The sequence below is a fragment of the Hippoglossus hippoglossus genome, chromosome 23 (assembly GCF_009819705.1).
Source record: "Hippoglossus hippoglossus isolate fHipHip1 chromosome 23, fHipHip1.pri, whole genome shotgun sequence".
Lineage (NCBI taxonomy): Eukaryota > Metazoa > Chordata > Actinopteri > Pleuronectiformes > Pleuronectidae > Hippoglossus > Hippoglossus hippoglossus.
The window spans coordinates 11,793,590-11,810,069 of NC_047173.1; the positions used below are offsets into that span (position 1 = coordinate 11,793,590).

The 16,480-nt window shown below is 42.1% G+C and overlaps 1 protein-coding gene across 1 annotated transcript in view; it reads left to right on the forward strand.

Annotated features, from left to right (window-relative positions):
* Positions 1-16,480, forward strand: part of exoc4 (exocyst complex component 4) — a 112,248-nt gene that overhangs the window by 11,997 nt on the left and 83,771 nt on the right. Inside the window, exon 8 of the mRNA XM_034578378.1 lies at positions 4,748-4,928. Within this exon, the coding sequence (XP_034434269.1) occupies positions 4,748-4,928 (181 nt within the window). The remainder of the gene's footprint in view (positions 1-4,747; positions 4,929-16,480) is intronic.

Genomic DNA, 16,480 nt, shown 5'->3' on the forward strand with positions numbered 1-16,480 from the left:
ACCTCTGAAATAGCCTGTAATGTAATGTATGAAAAAAACATCAGTTAAGTAAATCATTCAAACTTGAATATAAACCACACACTTGAACAGTAATTATTCTTCACAGCAGATAAACCAGGTAGGATGAACAAAAGGTTTCCCAACTTCACTCTTGCACTTCCCTAATGTGGATTGGATTAGTCTTTAGTCGCTCTGGGTGTTACATGCAGTGGGTCTTTTGCATTAGGAATTGACAGTGAAGGCAGCAGAGAACATGTTTTGAATGCATTCCCAGGGTGTTGATCGTCAGACCGTCAACCAGGTGTGAAACACAGTAAAGGCTAAGACCGGAGACACGCCTGCCTCAGACCATGAAAACAGATCCTCTGCTGCTTTAAACCCTCACACAAGTCATGGTTAAACACACCCATACATACACAAACAATTTCACACCTGCCTTAGCGGACCGCTAACATTTTAAAAGCGCTCACGTCGACTCCTGCAGACTCTCTCACACGCACACACGGCCCAGAGCACAGACTTGGGAAGCACAGGTCTCAGTCCACTGATCCTGAACCATTTAAGAGGAACGTCTTGTTTTCTGTCAGGGATGTTCTCTCCGGCCTCGTCTGCCTTCCCCTCTCCTGTTGCCTGCTGAATCTCATCTGACCTCAGCGTAATAGGCCACCGCGTAGCTCATTCCCAGTGCCGCTCCTCGCAGATTGTTTTAAGTTTGCCTGCGTGTGCGTATGCGTGTGCGAGCGCTTAACTCCGCATTTGTGTCAGAGCGTGCTGAATTGCATTTGAGGGAACACTTAGACGTGTTTGTATTTGGATACACGCACACCTAGTTCTGCCTATGTTCACTTCAATTTAAAGTCAAGGCTTGTTGCTATGGAAACTCCAACCAATGTACCACTTGTAGGGAACAATGGTGTTGCATTATTGCACACTATATTTTATAGCACTGCAGACTAGCAGGCAACACTTCAGCACTTTACAGCACATGCAGTGGTCTGGCTTGCTGCTGGAGCTTTATGTTCTCATTCACCTCGTCTGTGATCAGCCACATTGAAAGTGCCTTTTCATTTCCACCTCCTTTCACTAGATCTTTCATATAGATACTCCACACAGGTTCCCACTCCACGCAGCGACGTTATTAGCATGCGCCACTGATCTGTGAGTAGTTCATTTTAATTTACATCAAATCGGACTTGTTGAACTCATATTCCTTTCCCATTTTTGCATTTCAAACACAGAGGCCTCGTTCCTATGTACTGTTTTTTTTTATATATATATATATATGTAGGAGCTTCTGAATCAAATTTGAATCCCTCAGATAGAAAGAAAGAGCTGATTTAAAAGTGGAGAAATGCTCGAATGACCAAAGGACATTAGAATAAAAGGGAATGTGTTTTAAATCCAATTTTTTAAAAAACGAGAAAACCTCATTGATCTGAAGAGTGATTGCTTGTCTCTTGTGTCCTGTTTTTCTCTGCCTGTTCAGTCCAGTGGTCACTGGAAAAGTCCGAGGGGCTAATTTGTATGAATGTGTTCCCAGTCTGTGTACATTTGTGTGTGACAGCAGGATGACCTTGCACATTTAATACCTCAACTCTGTACTTTAAACACTCTGTAGACCCCTAATTTAATTATCTGTGACTGATGACCAACCTAATGAAAATGGGGACACTATCCCCGTCCTCCCACAAATGAAACACACAGATGTAAGTCAGGGGTTTGCTCTCTACGTCCACGTGTGTGCTCCCCGCTGTCTCTCCATCAGCCCTGCGTGTGTCTGCTTCGATCCTGAGGGGAAATGAGAAGTGAGGTCTTAAAGAACACACAATATGGATTAGGAAGGCCTCCGCTGGGAGTGCAATGAGTGTGTGAGGGGTAGGAGATGTGGTGCATTTAGAGATTGGACAACAGAAGAGGTGACGAGGTCAGAGCTGTGAGTTTCATGCGGGGAATCGTGTGCCGTTCGTGCATTTCTAAAAGCTGCCGTCCACCGTGTGTCCTTTTTCACGTCAGTCCTTCATGTTTACACATGAGGCAGGAGGAGGGAGAGATTCCTTCACCCGCCGCCGCCGCCGCTCACAGCTCCTCTCTTCGTCACATGAACATCTCCCATTCACCGAGTTATAACTCATAGTGATTTGTGCCTGCTTTACTCTCCATTAATAACATTTATTCGCTGCTGGTGTAGTGACAGACAGCCAACCAAAATTCCCCCCTAGTGCAACATCCATCCATCTCGCCTCCACATTATCCTTATACCTTCCCTGGGAAACCTTGGCCGCTTCCCAAAACTTTCAACGTGCCTACTTTTCTTGAAATATTCAAATTGCCGGTAATTTGTATTGACTTGGGATTAATGAGGTTTTGGCTCGTGTGCTTTTGAGTGTACATAATAGAGGATTTGTTTTAGGCAGTCAAAGCTTTTGTGTTTGGTTGTGTTTCTGTACAACAGGTCTTTTTTGAGTCAGGAAATAATTAGGCACCAAACTCAGATTTTTACATTTTTGTTTTTAGCCCTAACCATTGCTTTTATTTGTTTGTCAGCAGGATTGCAGGGTTTTCTATATCATTTAATAACATTGTGACATAAGGTGTTTTTTTTCTTCCCACTGAATAATGCATGGGTCTTGATTTGAAAAAAAAAAAAGCAGGCATATTTAGGGGACTGACATCTATGAGTGTTTGCAATTTGGTTCGAATTTGATTTATTGGATTTAAATGTGGTTTCATTGGGGGTGTAGGCTTTTTATAGCCGCTGTATGGTAATACATTTTGGCACAGATCAGGACAAAGGGGAGGTTCCAGTAATTTATTATCACTTTCTTTAACACTGCGAGAGAGAGGCCCCTGGTGGAGGTATGGGCTCTTCTGAATGATTTCTAGTTCTAATTAAATCAGCAGAAAAACTGATTATGAGGTTCAGGAACGATCCAGTTAGATCTGACTGGGAAATATGAGGAGCTGGCTAGCATGGTCATTTTTACAAGAATTATTATATTGAAGGTTTGCTCAGCCTACAGTATATGTCTTTAAATCACATGACGGTTCAGTTCCCCAGCAAGGTCCATAGCCAATATTTTTATGAACTTTTAATCTCTGGTCATTTATAAAATTAATAACAAGGTTTCACTTACCGCCAATTAATTTGAACCCCGAATGAAATGTCAGACGAGTGCACTAAAAGAGTGTCAGAGAGTTTGACTGTATTTATATTAACTCTTAATATCTCCACTAAAATAAAGTGGGCACTCACTGGCATGGGCGCACTGGGTTCCCATTCAGACTCGGCTAATATAACCTGTGTTCCCTCTTTACTTTGAAAGCTTTGTCCTTGCGCGGAAAGCAGCTAAGGCAGAGTCTGTATGAAAGCACAAGCGCAGACGAGGCAACTGTGAGCTTCCAATCCACAGCGTAGCACTCCGATCAAGTGGAAGGTCAGCTTGGTTTTGGCTGCGCTCTCTTCTTCAGCCGGAGCCATTTAGAGCTAATGAGAGTATAGCTGCTCGTTCTGTTCCAGTCCAGGTTTGGGCCACCGCACTGCTTTTACATTAGCCAGCCCAGGTGCTGTGTTTTATTACTGAGGGTGAAATATTTGTGAAAAGTTCCCATTAACGATTATTTTTTCTGTTCCCTTGCTCCTTTTCTTATGAATGGCTTATTTTTTTCATTTATTCTGCTTTACCTCAAGTAATTTATTGGATTTATGACAAGACAAATAATAATATACTTCATTTATATTGCAATTCCCATTTCATAAAATGCATCTCAAGGTGCTTTACATTAAAAAGATGGTTAAAACAAAAACCTAAAAACACAACATTTTAAAACAGCAAAGGATGTTAGAACATAAAGTCTTAAAAAAGTGTTAAAGGAATGTTAAGATTAGGATAAAAGAAAAGACATGGTCAAATTGATTAAAAGCAAACACAAGAAATATGTTTTTGAAACGTGTCGACAGATACATTGGGCAGTGAAAGCTTTTTCCCAAAATTTGTTGCATAGTTACATAAATATGCTTCACTGTATTTCTGCAGTTTTTTTGCAGTTTATGCGTAGTTTTACTTTTTAATTGCACCTTATTTACCTTGAATATGTATACATTAAATACATATTAATAGGAATAATTTACTTTATTGCTTCAGTGCACTTAAACATTCATCAGGTGGCATTGAGGAGGTAAAGGGAAATCTAAGCAGCAGCTGAGATACACAATAATGTCTTAACGTGCAGAGTGCACTACATTGTACATTATGGATACCATGAGTGAGGAGGTGAGGAAAAACCTGGAGAACGTGGCCATTAACTGTCGCAGTTCTGTGCAGACTTTTATTGTCATTGTTGGTGAAATGAAAAAAAAACTAGTTAATTGGTGTGCTGGCTGACAGCAGCAGTATATCACGTCGTGCTGAGACTAATTCTCCCTTCCTTCTAATATTCGAATAGAAGCAGAATTCTGTGGAGGCTCAAGGCCAGTTTATTTTCTTTATTAATGAAGTGTTGAGTGAATTCACTGCTGGTTGGGGTTTCTCAGAGCTTAGGGAAATAAAAGATGATGTAAAATTGCTTATATAACAAATGTTGCATTTCAGAATCCTTTTTTTTTTGTTGCAACAGTGAAAAAGAATTTTACATTTTTGTTTATTTCTTTTAAATATTACCAAGACTCATTTCTCCTAACTTCTCTCCATCCCCTCTCTTCCCACACTCACTCCTGCTCTCGTTCTGCTCTCTCTGCCTCCCTCTGCAGGCTGCTGCTGGAGCTGCTGGAGCTCCTGTTTGATAAGTTCAAGGCAGTGGCTCAGGCGCACAGCGTTGTGCTGGCCCACCTGCAGCACATCGCGGTGCATTGCCCGGGAGGGGCCCAGAAAGAGGGTATCAAGCTGTACGAGCAGGCGGACGTCTCTGCCAAGATCCAGACGGTGCTGCAGGTCAGTATTCAACAGTATTGATCGTAAAAACATCCCCAGACCATTGATATACATACATATACGTGCTTAGTTTGTCTGACAGGTACCTGTACGCACATGAGAAGGACAAAAGCCACAAACTATTCAAACATTAGAATAAATATGAAGCTGTAAACATCAGTACTATGCAGATTAAATGGAAATCAAATGTTAGAAATGTGATTGAAGAAACTGGATAATGCAATGCAGGGTTTGCTGTGTCGAGCAAGAACCTATAAATCTATTTGGATGTATTCATGTCTTCTTCTAGTGTCCATTCTGTTCACCATCGCTCCTAATGGTAATGGCTTCATATTGTGGCACTGAACCTGGTATCAAGTTAGTTTTCACGGTGAACTCTGGGTTGTTTGTGTTGCCCACCCTAACCGGCACAACCCCAGGCATTTATTTTTCATTCCCCGCCATGGATATTTGCTCGTCCTTGATTCCTCCGGTTTCTTAAAACATTGATTTAGTTCGCCCTCTCTTACAGTAAATTAATCAGCGGAGGAGCCGGCTGCGGTGTGATGGATGGCATTCAATCTGTCAGCGAGAAGCAGCAAGGGAAGGAGACAGGCGAGGCTTGATTGCTCAGATTAATTTTCGGTTCTTTAATTGGTGTGTATTTATGCGGGGTTCCCGCTCCCTGCTCCTGCGTGATTGGCGGAGGGGCGGAGCAGCTGTTGGACTGACCTATGGCGGATCTCGAAGGAAAGTCTGCGGCAGTCGTTGCTGTCAAAGCGCTCGCTGGTCGTGTGTGTGTGTCTGTCTCCCTGTGTGTGTTGATAATGGAGAAATCTGCGCTCTCTCCGGTGCTCCTTCACTGCGACGTGTGTAATTTGAATTTATGACATTTTTCTGAAGCCTTCCTCACGTGTATAGCAACACTTTAAGTTGCCTGAGAGCTGGATTCTCTTAAAGAGGACGAGGAGCTTCTCCCTTAATTTTATGCTTTTCTATACAACTTAGATGCTCGTGAGGATCTCAACTTTCTAGCGTGGGAAAGTACAGGAAACACATTTTCTAACCTCATCATCGCTACGGTGATCAATAGCAAAATCAGCATAAACATAAACATAAACATTTGTACATAAATAAGATGACAGAGTGTTTGCTGCCCGGTTTAAATTTATAGCCTGTTTACTTCAAGCTATCGCGTTCTGGCTCGTCTTCACACTCTTCGTCGGCTGGCAGGCTTGAATGCATAAATACAGGAGTGTATGGGTGTGTGTGTGTGTGTATTTCAAAGGTTGTGAATGTGCATAGGCATGTGCTATGATAGCTCTGTTCTAGCAGTGGGGTCACAGAAGGCATTAAGCCATTCCCCAGCATGCGACCGTTGCCAGCACCCAGTTACCAGGAGCTCACTCCACTCCCACCCCCCCCCCCCCCCGTCCCCGCGATGTGAGATAATGTAATCTCTTGATTAGAATACTCATTACGTGAAATGAGGTTTTCTTATTCACTCACTGGTGTTATTATTTCCTGACCGATTGTATCAATACGAAGGCCCCCTCGTCCGCACCTCCCTCCCCTCTGCCGTTTCTCTCACGTCTTGCTTGTTGCTTCCATTTCCATTTCCTCTTCTCCTTCTTTTCTTCCTTCCTCAGCCTCATTCCTGCTGCCGCTGTATCACACTCCCTCAGTTTCCTAATGCCCTGTGCATATTCCTCTTGCTCCTTGTAATTTCCTTCTTGATCTCATTATCTTATTTATTTTTTCTCTCTCTCACAACTCCCACACTCACTTTCACCCCCTTCGTTTAGCCCACTCTGTCTCGGAGAGTCACATATCGGCAATGAGAGAAATTACTGCTCCCACAGTGGCTCTGGTAAATATGACTGGATACTGAAACAGTTCTTATCTCGCGTTAAAAGACCCTCAGAGGGGCAGGAACATGCTTGGCAATGGTTCGAATTTGGTCGTGAATTTTGTTAGCCCCTCATCTTGTTTCTTTCTTGATTTTGTTATGTAAAAGTCACACTTCTAAAATTGGTATGAAGGCTAACAGAGTTGCCTGCATAAGTGTAACACAGGCTGCTTGTTGATGAAAGTTGTTAAAACTTCTCTAACTTTTTGTCACCTACTACTAAGTATTTTAGTATATCCGCGTTAATGAAGCTAAAATATCCAGAATACGGTGGCTGCCATGTTGCACATTTGACGCCAATTTGGAACCAGTAGTTATTGCGGTTTGAAGCCGCGGTGTTGAGGTCCCTCTGATTCACGCTCACGACAAATTGTGAGTCAGTCTCAGCTGCCAATCAAGTTTCACCCTGTTTTTTTTATAGAATCAAATAACTTATTAAAACCCAACTTACTGGAAAGATTAACATGAGCATACGTCAATTTGATGAGGAGAGAAACCATCTAGAAAAATGTATTTAAAGTGACATTTTTAGTTTGGTCCATGTCCTTTCTGTCAATCTGGAGGAGGTGGGGTTTATGACCTGCACTGCAGCCAGCCACCAGGAGGCGATCAAGATGATTTGGCTATGTCCATCTTTACATTAAGTCCATAAGTCCAAAAATATTTGAATCACTGCTTTTCTCAACCCCTTTTATACAGAAATCCCACAATATCTGAGATATGAAGAAGACTAATTATTACGTCTACTTAAATTCTTTACACTGAACCAAACCACGATGGCATAATGTTGCCACTTTGACTTTGACATGTCGGTGTCCCATGTCCTGCAGATATCAATCCCTCTCCATGACCGCCTCGGCTGCCGGATTAAATCCCGAACAACAATGCCCCCCCATTCCTCCTATAAAGAGCAGCGAGGTGGAATACAGAACTGTTTGTATGAAAGAGGCTTTAGTTATTGCACTTAACGTCTCTGACATGTGCAGAAACCTCCGGGTACGTGTTATTTATTTCCTCACTTTGAGAGGTGGAGAAACCAGGTTGACCTTTTCACATGACAGACCAGCAGACAGATGCGAGAGCCGACAGAAACACTGGGTGCACCCGGTTACAGGCCTCGGCTGAGAAACGCTCTTCATCAATGCGTGGCTCAGGCCCAATAGGCTGAGAGTGCCACTCAGAAAAAAACAAGCTTTTTAAAACTCAGGATATGTGTAGTGGTTCTAATCCCGGGTCAGAAATGCTGCAATTTCTCCTCCTTATTCTTTATTTCAGTGAAGAAGTATTGATCGCAGGCTTAAAAGACTGGATGGTAATCAGTGGTATTGATGCTGCGAGGAGTGTTTCAATGCCACTTCACAATTTTTCCACTGGCTTTCTGTAGAATGCATGTGTGAGTATATGTATTGATTATTCACACCGTTATTGAATTTGCATTTCTAAGTGCCCGCACCACCACATACCTTCAATAGTGCCTGCGACTGCATTTCTTCCCCGTACCATCAGAAACCCTCCTGTTCTTCAAAGCACTCTGTTTCTTCTGAGGAATCAGCGACTGGGATCTGTTTGTATTCAGAAAATCAGATTTGGCTCCATCACATACTTGAGACGACCTGTCAGCAACTTTAATGTGATGTTTTCTGAGTTACAACATAAAGTCTAAACAACATCACGCGCCAAGCGAGAAAATCCACAAGTTTCCTTTGAATTATTAACGCAACAGAAGTCACAATACCCCATCAGGTAATTGGGTAACATAGTTCATCAAAGATCACAGTTCACAGACCTCCCCATGCATTCTTCATTAAGACCACCTAGTGGGAGTGTTATTTCGTGCTGGCATCGCGTGTCTCTGGCTACTGACGTCCGACACCTCTTGACCTTGTCGGCTGTTCAGTTTGAGGCGCGCGGGTTTGTTAATTAGCTCGCCATTCGCGCATTCTGCGAGCATCCGTGGCTGGGTGACTGGCTCGCCGTGTGTGTGTGTGTGTGTGTGTGTGTGTGTGTGTGTGTGTGTGTGTGTGTGTGTGTGTGTGTGTGTGTGTGTGTGTGTGTGTGTGTGTGTGTGTGTGTGTGTGTGTGTGTGTGTGTGTGTGACCGGAGTGCAAATCGCACTTTTAATGAGTGGCTTCCTCTCTGCAGACAAGGAACTCTGAGGCTGTGCGCTCAAAAATTATTGACGGATGTTCGCTGTCTCTGTGCTGTCTTTAAGAACTGATTCCTGGATCACGGATACTTGACCAGAGGAATCAAACTTGTTCACATCCCTCTGTAGCAGGAGCCGAGCTGTTTTGATGTTGGCTCCACATAAAGAGTCGGATTTTAAAAACAAACCTTGACTAGACGTATCTTGTCGAGTCAGGTATTCAATATCCCTGCTTTAGAATATACTTTGAAACCCCAGGTGCGTTCTCAATTTGATGCTGGGATTTTCCTGAGCTTTGGTCATATATTACAACACATTGCTTCTATCCGTTTCATTCTTATGACATTATTTTCCTGTTTTTACCCATCCCTGATCTCCCCCTCTTTATCGATTCAGACACCGACGAGACGAGACCCTATATCTTTGTCTAAACCTGCTTCATATTTAATCATTTCACTGCTGCAGAAGTACCAAGACAAATGGGGTATTACGTTCCTGCCGGAGATATTTAAATATACAAGTGGCTTAAATATTCACAGCCTTCTCTCAGCGCATCAACAGAGTGAAAACGAGGTGAATTGAACTGCCAGCGAGTAGCCAGAAGACAATGATCTCTTTTAATTAGATATGAGGCGCAGACATCGCTGCGTTGCTCTCGCTGCAACATTTTAATCAATGTGTCAGATTTATTCCGCCGTCCAAAGCGCTGTTATATTTACATATTGTCCGCCGTCTCCATGGTATTGCAAAGTCTCATCTCTGTCAGCAACAGCCCCCCCCCCTCACATCCACTACATCAACATCACCAGAGACTTAATCAAATGCTGATGCGTGTTTTCGCAGTAATTTCCTTGACTGTTGTCGATACATTTTTATGACTTGATGTCGCAGGAGAGGACACAATATTTTGTCCTGTGCTGTAAATGCCATTGAGGAAGAACTCAGAGCTCTGTGATGAACAGTTTTCTCATTTGGATACAAGGTGCTGCTGTGGCGGCAGATAGAACGAGCCCCGCAGGGATTCATATCTAACTGAATAACATGCGCAACTTTGTTTACTGCAATGCCAAAATGAAAAATGTGGCATTACCAGGGTCATTCTCTACTAACTTATCTTAATTTTTTGGGGAATTATAGTTATTCTGAAACTCTGATATGACTTCGTATTCATCCTACTATACGTAGGTTTTAAATTTAAATCATTATGGTTTTATAAAGCCATTAATTGAACACGTTGAAACCTGGAGAAACTCTATTTGAACTTAAAGCTTTCCAATATGGTAAAGTTCACCCATATTTGAAACCAATTATGGGGAATGGTAATAGTGTGATCACTCTATGTCTAAGTATATTTAACATGTTTTGTCTTCCCTCCGGTTCTTCAGTTAAATATGTTCAGTAATTATTGCTCCTGCAGCATTCACTCTGCTATTTTGACTAGCAGAGATGAAACTGAGAAGCGTGGATTTGTAAAGGAGAGTATCCATAGCAACACCATTCTATTATTCCTCTTCTCGTTGTTTTGTTTTTTTAAACAAAAAGTACACATATCAATGTCAGGGACACAGCAAGGACACGGAGGGAAATAAAAATGGATTTGAGTGAACACACGGGCACATCTTCCTTTTTCCTCCGTCAACAAGATAGCCTTCAAAAGATTGACTTGATGTGGCCCACTCCAGGTGGGATCCCCCGCTGTCCCGCGGCAGTTCAGTGCTGCGGGAGTAGTTGTGGCTGAAGCTCTGTCCAAACTTGTGAAGGTTATTGAAATTTCTGGAACATAATCAATACAGGGTGTTTACAGAAACCTTTCTTTGACGGCCAAGGACACTTTGGGCTTTAACTTCAAACTAGCACGGAGGGATATCAGTCAATATGTGTTGTGACAAGACACCAGCCGTGGGATTTAGTGGGAAAACAGCCGATTTCAATAAGGCCTTGTGAAAGGAACAAAGCGCTAAGATTGTTCTCTCGGCTGCTTTTTACGATGGATTAATAAGAAGGAGAGGATGTGAGCCAACGGAAGAGAAAACCAAGCAACGTTCATTTCTTTAATTTTAGCCGATTGTGTGCTCCCCGAGTTTACCCGACCACAGGTGCTCACCTGCGGGAACTTTGAGTGACGCTCTCCTAATTGCTCTGATTTGTCTGTAATGGACATAATGGAGGATGAGCACACGCTTTCTGGAGGCACAAAGGGTGACACCGGGACATCTTGCGAGGAAGAAAATAAACGGGAGTGCCGGTAATGAATTACGGAGGCAGAGTTCCATGAAGCTTTTCTCCAATTCTTAATAGAACTTCGCACTCAGCCCAGCGGACTGATTTAAGTTCTGGGCGAGACCCGAGCCACTCGAGTGCAGAACAAGCTCAGTCGCTTGATAGAATTACGTCGAACAGTTGTGGCGGAAATGATTGTCTTTGTCAGGAGAGCCCTTGAGAGAGATGTGTTTTGCATGTGTGCCCACTCGCGCACACACACAAACAGACAAACACGCACACTGGAGTTGATGTGAACTCTCGGGCTCGGTCTTATTATCTGGTGTGAAGAGCCATTTGCCACGTGTCACATTTTTTCATGTAGCGTCTCTTTTTCCAGCCCGCTGTTTCACAGATTGTCCCATGAATATTGACTTCCAGTGATGTCCGTCGGTTCCTTCACCCCTTGCCTGTTTCTCCATCAACCCTCTGAAACCTGTGAGGGGAAGTTAAGGCGGATGTCCTGCTGATCTAATTTCGAACGAAGATACGTTTTTTTGGTGAATTAGTCCAGATCCGTCCACGCTGAAGAAGTTGCTAAGACGAGGCTTTGATGTTTAAATGCTGTAGTTTCAACCTGAACCCGTCGAGAATGATAAGTGGAAAGAGATACCAGTTTGTTTCCATCTGGTGCCGCCTGTTGCCAATTTTAAAGACACAGCGAGAGAGAGAGCGAGCGAGCGTGTTCATATTACATTTGCCTGATTTATCCCATTTCATGTCCACTGATAGCAGAGCCAGTTACATCAGATGTCGTGAACACTCCAGGATTCAACTAAAATTAGAACCGGCTCCCATTTGGAACCAATCTACAATTAGTAATGTTAAACCAGTGAATATGTTTATTTTTGTCACTTGTGTTATCTTTGTGTTACTCTTTGTTTTGGCAACTGCAAAACCTCACTGCTGTTTATTATCTCACCATCACGACTCATCACGTCATTCGCGGCCCCCTTGCATCTCTGGGTCCCTTTTAATTCACTGGCACAATCTTTCACAGACAAAGTAAACACGTTTTCTATCAGACAAACTGAAGTTGTTATTTCTTAGATTAAAGGTGGGTGATCCTTCAAAAACGTTCCAACCTCAAGATGATTCCCGATCGTCATATTGACTATTTACACTGAATAGAAGTCAGTGTTGCATTAAAGACACTTTAAAACTTAGTAAAAGTCAATATGCTCCTGTAGTGGCTGCACTTTTTTGACTCATCTTAAATGTTAATCAATGATATTTGTGTCTGGGCCTTGTGAGATTCAGAAGAGTGAGGCTGTACGGACCCGAGTGATGCTCCTTCACATGGCTCCTTTCATGGTGGTTTTTCTACATCTGTCGTATCAGCTCAGAAAGTGTCGACCATTGCCCGACAAATTTTGCAGATAACTTTCCTTTGAGAAAGATCAAACTGAAAACGTGTCGACCAACTGCCACACTACGCTGACGTTGAGTCCCCTTTTGGCGTCGGTTCCTCAACCGCCATGTTTCCAACTCAAGTTGGATTCTGTTTCAAATGCATCACACATGAAAGAGACTGGGAGAGAGAGCCAGTTTGACCAGTCAGCAAAGCTGTCAATCTGCAATCATTCTGTGGGTTTGTGAATGTCGGGTGGATCCATGTTATAAGATTAGACTGAATTGTCTTTTTTAAATTGACAGATAACCTACCTCTATCTTATTTATCTATTCATTTTCGAACCAGCGTTACAGTGCAGTACAGTTACAGCACATTTTTACTTATTATTGTCCTTTTTTTCACTGTTAAAACGCAGAATATAGACAAAAGCTGTGAAGTTTTTTACTTGTGCAACAGTTAGTACAGTAGTTTACCAGCACTGTGATATATTAATGTGGGTTTTATCCTCAAACACTGAATTAAATCAGAACTGTAGCTTCGCACGCACACTGCCCTGCTATATTAGGAACATTCAGTGCTAGGCAACTAGCATCGTTTGCCTTATTTGTGCCGAACAGATGCTGCAAAGTGTCGTGTGGGTGATCGTTGTTTACTTTTATCGCAGTTATTGTAGTTTTCTAATATTAGGTACCTTGGCAGCGCTTGAATAGAGTAGTTGACAGCTGGAGATGATGTTGACTCACTACTCACATTAAAAGTTACGATTCTGTATTTCAGGAATAAAGTGACTTTTGTCAAGTTTCTGACATGATGCATTTGAAACTGCAAGTTTGTCCTTTATGAAAAGAAAAATATTCTTGACAAATAAACATGTGTGTTGTTGAGCCTCTGAAATTGTTCTTGGTAATTAGTTTGCTCACTCGGCAATGATATTGAGACATATTTAGTCAGTGTCCCATCCATAAACACACATTTGTGTTGACTTTGGCTTTGCAACAACAACTTTTGTTTTACCAATTAGATTTGGAACGGACAAAGAAAATAATTAGGAAACTTGAAGGTGACTTTAACAAAACTTTATTCTTGCGAGTTATTGGCTCTGCGATGTGTTTGCTGCTGATTTGACGTAGATAGTTAAGATGGTTTGTGCAATCACTAAATTTACCACGAGGTCCTTTCAGTAGAGGTGTGGATACCATCTTGTTTGACTTCACTCAAAGGTGTTAAATCAGCAGCTACTGGTTATTTAACTGGGTCTCTTGTGTTTTCTCTGTGTCCTCCTCCCTTTTCCCATCCTTCTATCCTTCTATGCCCGTCCTCTCTTTAGCATTCTGCTCAGTGTTCACTCGCCACCTATAATCCTTTGCTCTTTCTATTCTCCACGACGCTTTCCCACCTTTATCTCTCCTTCTTCCCCCCCCCCCCCCCCCCACCCCCCCACCCCTCTGTGCCACTCTCTGCCTCCCGTCCCTCCATCCTTCTCCCTGTCCTAGCAGTCCAGTTAATTGCCTCCAAAGTTCACTCTGTCTCTGGGCTAATGCAATTTAAGTAGGGTCGGAGCCCCTTCATCAGCCAGGCGCTGGCATTTCATTAAGTCTACTTGGGCGTTAGCTTGCAAGCAAGTGGGGGTTTCGCTCCATCAGCTCATCATTAGTAATTAATACACTGATAGGATTAGCTGCAGCATGAGGCCAGTGGCGAGTGGAAGCCTCGGTGTTGCCGGTTGGAGGGGACGTGTGTGATATGGCCTCCAGGACTCCCGGTGATGAGGGGAAGTGGGTTAGAGAGTAATTATGCATATGGAGCACGGTTGTATGTGCCTGTTTAGCTTTGCATGAACATCTCGCACCGAACGCTATTACATCACACGTAACAGGTAATATGAGAATGTTCACTTTTTTAGTTATTTTCTATAGTTTTGACATTTTACATTATGCAAAAAGTACAAATATGACATAGTTATTTGAAAGTAAAATTCTAACTATTGTTTAAACAAACACAAAAATAGAAGTCTGTCACCCCAACATTCCTCCACGAAGATTTTGCAGTTTTAAAGGACACAAAATGATGCTGAATTCATTTTTCTTTGGACATTTACAGTCCCATTTTCAGCAGAATCTTTCTCTGTCATAAGTTTAATCCACTCTGTACATGAGCCTGGATGCTAAGATAACGCCTCTTACTGATAGCTGTGCCTTAGTAAGCCCTGGTGGAATGGAAGATTTATTCCATAACAGACAAAGCTACGGGGATTCTGCTAAAGAAGAATGCTAGAGTCACAAGTATTTCAAAAAAACGCAATACCAAAAAATACAAATGTACCTATATACTTGTTAGATTTCCAACATTTATTATCTTGGGTTAGGCCCATTTTAATCACGTTCATGGTTGTAAAAATAATATCCATGTAGAATTTTATAATGGATGAACTTCTTGCATCCCCTGTAGTCTTAACAGCCTGCCATGAATCTTCCCTTATCTCATTATCAAGATCCCCTTGACATATTAAACTATAGTGCAAATTGTAGTGTGAGAATTTGAGATTTTCATAATGAAATACTGATGCAGAATATAATATGGTACAAGAAAGTCTCCTCTGCTTCCCTCTGTAGCCCAAAGACAAATGAATTATCTCTGCAGAGGTCACATTTGTATGTACTCCTTTTGCCAGCCATTTATCTCATTGAAAGGATTATTTCAAAATACACATATTTATAGGGTTATTCCATATGGAAGAGTAGCTTTGTTTATACTGCACTCACCCAAATTGTGTGTTCTCCCACCCATGTCCATTTTGAATCTTGTTAAAGTGGGTTAGGTGGACCTCAAGGCTCCATGTTCACCCACCCAGGGTTAGGATTATAATTTGCCCAATGCCATGTTACATAATTCCTTGTTTGGAAGAGCCAGTCCTCCATTCGCTCTTGAGGCAAACAGATTCTCTGACTGATACTTGGCATTTTTCCATTTCAGATGGTCCTTAATCATATGATTATGTTGTTTAAAGATTCCCTTAGAGATGTGATTAGATTATAGTGTTTTTTTTCCCCCAATAAATCCGGATTTATTCAATTCCATTATCCAGATTGTTCTGTTTAACTAGTGGAAATTATATTTCCTAATTTTGACCCTGAACACAGCCTCATATCTGAATATATTCATTCCAATCAGTTAAACTGGAATGTACGATTGCTGATTTTATGCACCTTGGGGTATCAACATAGCCTCAGGTTTATTGACCCTTTATTTTCCAGCCTGATATTTCAGAAGAAGATTCAATCATAGATAAAACATTAGGAACTGGGGAGACTTGGCTCTTTATAAGTAAAACATTTCTAGTTAGTTGTAACAAAAAACATCAACCTCTTTTTTTTTAAATATCATTAAAACCTGTAGTGTACTTTAATCAATATGTATTTTTGAAACATATCCAGAAGTTACTTTCTTGTCCGTAATCTTTTTCCTATATCTGCTCTTGCAAATATGTGTGTGCACTTGAATTAATGTCGGCGCTAACATGTGAAGGCTTTCCCATGCATGACGGGGGGGTGCTCTCCGCAGCGTTAATTACATCATTATGGTCGGGATGGATCTCCATCTGCTCTACCATTACTCCTGTCCCATTCCGGCCTGACCCACTCTGCGCCTCAGAATTAGACACACACAGGCTAAATGGCTCCGCTAAATTATGAAGCTATTAGATATGGGAGGCTATTTTAGAACATATGTATTCACACAGAGAGAGGAATGAAGACGGGGCGAGCGAGAGAAAGGAAACGACGAACGGAGGTAGACGGCGCAAGAGAGAGAAAATAGAAATGTGAGAAATGAGAGATGAGGCAGTAAGAGAGTTTGAAAAATGAGAGCCAGTCAAAGCAACGTAGGGAATGTGCAGATATAATGAT